The 8,942-nt window shown below is 48.6% G+C and overlaps 1 protein-coding gene across 1 annotated transcript; it reads right to left on the reverse strand.

Moving 5' to 3' along the window:
- Positions 1-7,650: 7,650 nt before the first annotated feature.
- LOC115949944 lies at positions 7,651-8,692 on the reverse strand. The gene is made up of 2 exons (XM_031067204.1): positions 8,264-8,692; positions 7,651-8,187 (listed from the first exon to the last, which is right to left on the reverse strand). Exons 1-2 carry the CDS (start codon positions 8,690-8,692, stop codon positions 7,651-7,653), a joined length of 966 nt encoding a protein of 321 aa, XP_030923064.1.
- Between the last annotated feature and the right edge of the window lie 250 nt (positions 8,693-8,942).

The raw sequence follows: 8,942 nt of genomic DNA on the forward strand, positions 1-8,942 counted from the left end.
GTTTTCTAGCTTTAAAGTTTGACAGCTTTTGTGTTGCATTTTGGCTAGTACAAAACTTGGTTTTTTGTACTTTTGCTTGCTATTTGTCTTGTTTTGAGAATAGCGTCTCAGGTTGTTTCTGGTGTCTATGCTAATAAAATTTTCTGATTTATCAAAAAAAAATTTAAAGAGATTGTAGATGAAAATAACGAAATTTTTTTAAACATCTTGTAATTTTATATTGACATATTGAATCAGTCAATAGCATTTTCAGATGGCTAACTAGGGTAAAACGGACTGCTACTTTTGATGCTAGTGCTTACTTAATGGCAAGGTTTTCTTTATGACTGTCTCACTAGGTAAATTGAGTTGTATCATATTCATATCTTCATATCAACAAATGCTTATTTTATTTTTTGAAAATTTGTCCATATGAAATAAAGAGAGCAGGATCCCCGGGCAAATACTATTGAGAACATTTCTAATGCCATTAGTTATGTTTTGTGCTTAGTCCAATGAGTTGATACACAAATAAATTATAGAACTTGAAAGATACACACTGAAGATGATAAAATATAGCCTGTTGGGCCTACCTTAATGGGCCTGACGGATCAGGGCTGTTGGAGTTGTGTAAAGATGGTCCCACGCGCTGTGAAAGCCCATCGCCGACAGACTCGGTAGGGGCCCATGATCCGGAATCTCTATCGCCTATAAAAGCCCTAAGATCCAGAAGGGGAAATCCTGGCCCACTACGTTTTGGAAAATTGGTATCAGAGTCCCACATTGGAAAGATCTGGAAATCTAGAAGAGAAGCCTACTCCCCACCACTACAGTCCCACATTGGAAAGATCTAGAGGTAAAGAGCCCTCTCTCCACCACTATAAAAGGGCCGACATTCTCGCAAATCGAGGTAAGATGATTTGACCCTCTCTAACGCCTCAAAATAACTCAAGGGACGAATTCTGACTTGACCGTCGGAGAGTTTTAGGCCGGCCCCACACCGGTGCTCTCTAAAGGTTTTCTCTCGATCGTTTTTGCTGTGCAGGTTCGCTCAGAGTCGCGAGTACGGTGTGACCCATTGGTGACAGATAACTAACATCATCAGTTGGCGCCGTCTGTGGGGAGCGAACGTGTGGCACTTCATCGCTTCCTAGACAAAAGAGTTACATGGTACTCACGCGCTCGATGGCAACCACACATGACGTTCAAGAAGAAGCCCCTACGACTGCACTTGAGAAACAGGTCAGGACGCTCGCAGCGGCCGTGGAGCGCCTCACCAAGCAAAACCACGACCTACAAGAGCAGCTGAACCAAAAGAATGCCGCGGTCAATAACCAGGGAGCGGATCAAGAGGGGAACAGCGCCGAAAGGGGAAATCAGGACGGACCACAGGGGAGTAACGCCCCGAGCAGACCAGTAAGACGGGACGTAAGCAACCCTTCCCCGACGGACACTGGTCCACATTCCATCATCGCGGAGATGCAGGCGATGAAGGAGCAGATGGATGTGATGATGAGCGCTCTCAAGGGGCGAGTGTCAAGTGATCTTGACGACCTTGTCAACCGGACTGACTCGCCATTCACGGCAGCCGTCAACTCCTTCCCCCTGCCAAATAAGTTCCGTATGCCAAGTATGGATAGTTACGACGGAGTCAAGGACCCTCTAGACCACCTAGAGACCTTCAAGACCCTGATGCACCTTCAGGGAGTGGCAGACGCGATTATGTGCAGGGCCTTTCCAACAACTCTGAAGGGCGCAGCGAGGATTTGGTTCAGCCGGATAGCGCCCAACTCCATCAACACCTTCAAGGAGCTGAGCGCTCAATTTACTACGCATTTCATCGGAGGACATCGGTATAAGAAATCCACGGCTTGTTTAATGAATATCAAGCAACGGGAAGAGGAGACGTTAAGGGCCTACATATCACGCTTCAACAAAGAAGCACTTTCGATCGACGAAGCCGACGACAAGATATTGGTAGCAGCATTCACAAACGGGCTGAAGGGGGGTAAGTTTTTGTTCTCCCTATACAAAAACGACCCCAAGACCATGTCGGAGGTCCTTTACAGGGCCACCAAATATATGAACGCTGAAGACGCACTATTATCGAGAGAAGATAGGCCCAAGAAAAGAGACCGACAGGAGGATTCTCGACAAGACCAGGGACGGAAGAAAGGAAGGATGGGAGACCGGAGGGAGGACAGACGTCCAAAACCCGTGGGCGGAAGGTTCGCGAGTTTCACTCCTCTGAACGCGCCGATTGACCAAGTCCTAATGCAGATTAAGGACGAAGGGTCCTTGACGTTCCCAGGAAAGCTGAAGAGTGACCCCAGCAAAAGGTCTAGAGACAAATATTGCCGCTTTCATCGTGACCACGGCCACGACACGGCCGATTGCTACGACTTGAAGCAGCAAATCGAAGCACTTATCCGACAAGGGAAGCTACAGAAATTCGTCAACAAGGGGAGAACGGATCAACCCCCAAAAGAACAACACCTCCGCCGAGAAAACGAGCGACCAAGACCCCCAATTGGAGACATAAGAATGATAGTCGGAGGGACTGCTGCGGCCGGATCGTCAAAGAAGGCTCGCAAAACATACCTTCGGACGGTACAGAATGTCCAGTTGACGAGCAGAGTGCCAAGGATAGCAAACGGAGAAGAACCTATTGTTGGATTCACGGAAGAGGATGCACGGCGCCTACACCATCCACACGACGATGCCCTCGTCGTCAGCGTGCGGACAGGAGACTACAACGTGCACCGAGTGTTGATCGACAACGGCAGCTCGGCCGACATACTGTACTATCCGGCATTCCAGCAGATGAGGATTGACAGGGACTTGCTAATACCGACAGACGCCCCACTCGTTGGTTTCGGAGGAAGTAAGGTATTCCCTCTGGGCTCGGTAACGTTACGGGTGACGGTAGGAGATTACCCCCAACAAATCACCAGGAACGTGACATTCTTGGTGGTCGATTGCTCGTCCGCCTACAATGCTATTCTTGGACGACCTACGCTCAACTCGTGGAAGGCGTCAACATCAACTTACGCCCTAATGGTCAGGTTCCCAACGGAGTATGGGATAGGAGAGCTACGCGGAAGCCAAGTTGCCGCACGAGAATGCTACGTCGCTATGATGGAGATGCAAGACCAAATCCAGGCCTTGAACATAGAAGAGCACCGAACGGTGGCGGAACCAACAGAGAAGCTGGAGGAGATAACTCTTGACAGTTCCAATCCGGACAAAACTACCAAGATCGGAACGCTTGCCAAACCAGAAATCCGTCAAGAGCTCGTAGCTTTTCTGAGGAGCAATAAAGATGTGTTCGCCTGGAGTCATGACGATATGCCGGGAATCGATCCCTCCGTCATGGTACACAAATTGAATGTACTACCCTCATTTCCACCCGTCCGACAAAAGAAGAGAGTGTTCGCGACGGAACGCGACCAAGCCATAGCGGAGGAGGTCCGTAAACTCCAAGAGGCAAGCTTCATCAGGGAAGTCTACTATCCCGATTGGCTGGCGAATGTGGTAATGGTAAAGAAAGCGAGCGGCAAGTGGCGTATGTGCGTGGATTTCACCGATCTTAACAAAGCGTGCCCTAAAGATAGCTATCCCCTTCCAAGAGTCGACGTCCTAGTAGACTCGACGGCTCAACACCAGTTATTAAGCTTCATGGACGCTTTCTCGGGTTATAATCAGATCCGCATGCACGAGGCCGATCAGGAAAAGACTTCGTTCGTAACCAGCCAAGGACTATTCTGCTACAAAGTAATGCCATTCGGCCTGAAGAATGCGGGGGCAACATACCAAAGGCTGATGAACAAGATGTTCGCGCAGCAGATCGGGAGGAATGTTCAAGTCTATGTCGACGACATGCTGGTGAAGAGCCGGAAGGAGGAAGCCCACCTCGAAGATCTTAAGGAGACGTTCGGTACGCTACGATCCTACAACATGAAACTCAATCCGGGAAAATGCGCATTCGGCGTAACGGCAGGCAAATTCCTAGGCTTCATGGTATCCCAGAGAGGGATTGAGGCTAACCCGGACAAAATCCGAGCCATACTAGAAATGGCACCCCCGCGAAATGTGAAGGAGATACAAAGCCTTAACGGCAAGATAGCGGCGTTAAATAGATTCGTGTCGAGAGCCACGGACAAGTGCCTGCCCTTTTTCCGCACACTAAAGAAATCATTCGAGTGGACGGACGAATGTCAGCGAGCGTTCGAGGAACTAAAGGCATACCTATCCTCACCACCCCTATTGAGTCCCTCGCAACCTGGCGAAGAACTTTTCCTCTACTTGGCTGTCTCCTCTGTAGCCGTCAGCGCTGCTTTAATTAGAGAAGAGGATAATACACAGAAACCGGTATACTACGCCAGCAGGGCGCTCCGCGGCGCCGAAGAAAGATACCAACCTATGGAAAAACTCGCTTTCGCATTGATAACGGCGGCTCGCAAGCTGAAACCTTACTTTCAAGCCCATACCGTGAACGTAATGACCGACAAGCCCTTGCGAAGGGCACTGAGCAATCCCGAAGCCGCGGGTCGACTGACGTTGTGGGCAATAGAATTGAGTGAGTTTGATATCAAGTACCGTCCGCGTGTAGCCATCAAAGGACAAGCTGTAGCCGACTTCATAGCAGAGTTTACGCGAGACGAGGACAAGGGGGCAGGAGAACCCCCCAAATGGAGCATCTACACCGACGGGTCCTCCAATCGGCGAATTGGAGGGGCCGGCATAGTGTTGCTATCACCAGAAGGAGACAAGATCGAATGTATGGTCCGTCTCGACTTTCCCATTACCAACAATGAAGCAGAGTACGAAGCAGTGGCGGCAGGACTCGACCTGGCCAAAGCCGCCGGAGCGGAAAGTGTAGCCGTTCATTGCGACTCTCAGGTCGTGACCAATCAAGTAAACGGAGAGTATGAATGTAAGGGGGAAAGGCTGAAGAGATATCTTGATCAAGTGAAAGCGAGAATCAACGGGCTAAAAGCAACGGTCGTACAAATCCCCAGAGGAGAGAATGAGCTCGCCGATCGCCTAGCCAAAGCCGCTTCAGCAGAACATGTGACGACACCGGGTAATGTACTTTCCTTTGTTCAAGTCTTCCCACTAATAGACCCCGACAATATGCAGGAGATACGCTCCGAAAGAAACTGGACTACGCAGATAACTTCATACTTGAAGGACGGGTTACTGCCCCAAGAGAAGCAGGCAGCGAGGAAATTAAAAGTCCAAGCGGCGAGATTCGTCTTGATAAAAGATATTCTTTACAAGAGGGGTTTCTCCCGTCCTTACCTAAGATGCCTCGGGGTTGAAGAGGCCGACTACGTAATGAGAGAAGTACATGAAGGAATATGCGGGAACCACTCTGGATCGCGGTCGTTGGTGCACAAACTGGTACGGGCTGGGTATTACTGGCCAACCATGCAGAAGGATGCCGAGTCTTACGTTAAAAGCTGCGACAAATGCCAGAGGTTCAGCAATTTTATCGGCCAGCCAGCTGAGGAGCTGACCCCTATGACGGCTCCATGGCCGTTCGCCCAGTGGGGACTGGACATCATGGGACCTTTCCCAACGGCTGTAAGGCAGCTGAAATTCTTGGTGGTGGGTATTGACTACTTCACGAAATGGGTAGAAGCGGAAGCCTTGGCCACCATTACAGAAAAGAACATTAGAAGTTTTGTTTGGCGGTGCATTGTATGCAGGTTTGGTATTCCCAGAGTCCTTGTCTCGGATAACGGGAGGCAGTTCGACAACGGCCACTTCCGGGATTTCTGCGCACAGCTAGGAATAAAAAACCACTACTCATCACCCGCCCATCCTCAGGCCAATGGCCAAGTTGAAGTCACGAACCGATCCCTGCTAAAGATTATCAAGACTCGGCTCGAGGGGGCAAAGGGAATATGGCCCGAAGAATTACCAAGCATACTATGGGCATACAGGACAACGGCGAGGACTCCAACAGGAGAGACGCCATTCCGACTGACATACGGGAGTGAGGCGGTCATCCCCGCAGAAGTTGGCCTCACAAGTTACAGGGTTCACAACCATGACGAATGCAGGAACGACGAATATATGAGGCTACAGCTGGACCTGATAGATGAGGTAAGGTCGACGGCGGAGCAAAGGATCGCAAGATACCAGGATCGCATGGCCAGAAATTACAACTCCCGGGTCCGACACAGAGACTTCCAAGTAGGAGACCTGGTACTCAGGAGGGTCCTGGGTGCAGCTAGAGACCCTACACAGGGAAAACTCGGCCCCAACTGGGAAGGACCTTACAGAGTCACGGCATGGAAAAGAAAAGGAACATACCACCTGGAGACTACGGAGGGGGAGAAGCTACCGCATCCATGGAATGCTGAGCATTTGAGGAAGATACTACCAGTAATAGTACCACCTGGAGACTACGGAGGGGGAGAAGCTACCGCATCCATGGAATGCTGAGCATTTGAGGAAATACTACCAGTAATAGTAACACGGCGAGCGGCAACCAATTTTCCATTTAGCTTTTATGAACTTTTTATAAGTTTTTTCTGTAAACTGTGTTTCTCTTGCTACAATCTTGTCGTGCCTTTCTTTTTTAAGCCCAAGGGGGGCAGGCACTTTTCCTTTACGCATCTCTATAATTAGATACAATTATGATCTTCTTCTACTTGGATGTCATTACAATTGTCCTCAAAGTTCACGAATGCTAGTTAAAAGTCCACAAAGTGGACGAATCAGCATAACAGTGAGTAACTCTACAAGTCCATGAAGTGGACGGTACAGCCGCCACAAAGTGGACGGATCACCCAAAACGGTGTAAAAATTTACAAGTCCACAAAGTGGACGGATCATCCCTAAGGGGTACAAATTTACAAGTCCACAAAGTGGACGGATCACACCTAACGGTGTATAAATTTACAAGTCCACAAAGTGGACGGATTACCCCTAACGGTGTAAAAATTTACAAGTCCACAAAGTGGACGGATCATCCCTAAGGGGTACAAATTTACAAGTCCACAAAGTGGACGGATCACACCTAACGGTGTATAAATTTACAAGTCCACAAAGTGGATGGATCATCCCTAAGGGGTACAAATTTACAAGTCCACAAAGTGGACGGATCACACCTAACGGTGTATAAATTTACAAGTCCACAAAGTGGACGGATCATCCCTAAGGGGTACAAATTTACAAGTCCACAAAGTGGACGGATCACACCTAACGGTGTATAAATTTACAAGTCCACAAAGTGGACGGATCATCCCTAACGGGGAAAATTTACAAATCCACAAAGTGGACGGATCACACCTAATGGTGTATAAATTCACAAGTCCACAAAGTGGACGGATCACCCCTAATGGTCAATAATCCTACAAGTCCTTAAAATAGACGGTATAGTATTTCCTATCAATAAGGTGGAAGGGTCCGATTAGAAGTTCGAAATGCTTTAAAGTGAACGGATCAACAGACCGGCTTGTCCAAATTAATACACAAATAGACGGAGAGAAAAACCCTTAGCGGATACAAATACTTTACCAGCAACAAAAATATGCGTAAACATATATATTGAAAGAAAAATATTGTTCGGTGCAAAAGCTAAATTAAAACAAACCGTCTTCAAAATACAGAAAACATAAAAAAAGGGGACGGATCCTCCTCAACATTTACTACAAATTAATCTACTTTTTTCGGCTCTTCAGCTGGAACGTCCTTCGACGGAGCAGACTCTCCTTCGCCCTGAACAGCATCTTCACCAAACAGGTCTTCCGTGTTTTCTGAAGCGACGGGCAGAGCGGATGTCTGATCTTGGTCATTGACGGTTATCATGGACACGTCAAGATCCGGGTAGGTCTTCTTTATCTGACGGAGGGCATCGTCAAAGCCTTGAAGGAACGAACCCCCCAGCTCCTTCAATAAATCCAAAGAGTTGCGATACTCGGTGACGGCATCCTCTCCGGCTTGACGGAGTTTCTTCTTTAACTCTTTCACCTCCTCGTCTTTACCCTTCAAGGCCTTCCCAGCTTCTTCCGTCCTCTGTTCGAACTCTTTTCTGGTCTGCTCAGACAGTTCAAACTTCTGCTCCATTGTGGACTTCCACTTGTACAGTTGACTAAGCTCCTCCTCCGTCCGCCCAGCCTTTGTCCGTATACGTTCAAGAGCCGCTTCACGGTTGAGGCAGCGATCCATCAAGCCCTTCATCATGACCAAGGACTGAAATTGACAAAGTTAAAGTGTTAAATAGAAAACAAAGAAGTGGACGGGCATACACTGACAAAAAAAAGGGTACCTGCCCAACGGCGAATAAACCCGTCTCCCCCATTGCTTCCGTCGAATGATTCCCCAGATCCTCGTAGTCCTCTGCCGAAATTATTGACTTGAGTTTCTCCAAGGCATACTTCGAATCGTCACGGAGAAGGGAAGGAGGTTTCTCCTCGTTGACGGGAGGGGCACGCATTAGGCCCTTGCCGGTTCCATGTTTGGCTTGGGTGACGGTCTTAACGCCCTCAGCCATCAAGCCCACCACGGGCTCCAATGAAACTTTCGGTTGCTTGTATGGACGGTCAGACTTTGGCGGCTGCTTCCTCTTAGCCGACGACCCCGGCACCTTAGGAATGACAACTTCACCCGTCTTCTTTTGCTCGACGGCTAGTGATTTTATCATTGCCCTTCTCTTAGCGTCGTCCATTTCTACAAATACAGGACGGATTAAGATCATCCTTCGTTAAATGCTAAATTCAAGAGTAAGAGTTGACGGACTTACGTTTGTGTATTCTTTCGTCGTATGCAAGGGCCTCGCGAGTGGGTTCTGGACCGTCACAATACCAATGTATTGTTCTTGGGTTCACTAACTTGGCCCAAGTCCTTTCCTCCGGCTTAGTTTTCCTGCAAATCTCTTCAAGGAAACTGAATTCCTCAAGGCTAACTTGCGGGCGCCGTCTACCTACAGAGAAAGACGGTCAGAATAT

The sequence above is a fragment of the Quercus lobata genome, chromosome 6, assembly GCF_001633185.2.
Source record: "Quercus lobata isolate SW786 chromosome 6, ValleyOak3.0 Primary Assembly, whole genome shotgun sequence".
In the NCBI taxonomy this organism is placed as follows: domain Eukaryota; kingdom Viridiplantae; phylum Streptophyta; class Magnoliopsida; order Fagales; family Fagaceae; genus Quercus; species Quercus lobata.

Bases quoted from the DNA above. Each gene is read 5' to 3' on its own strand.
- LOC115949944 (XM_031067204.1), bottom strand. From the start codon at position 8,692: ATGATCTTAATCCGTCCTGTATTTGTAGAAATGGACGACGCTAAGAGA. The intron at 8,188-8,263 runs GTACCCTTTTTT...TGTCAATTTCAG, and splicing joins GTTTATTCGCCGTTGGGCAG to TCCTTGGTCATGATGAAGGG.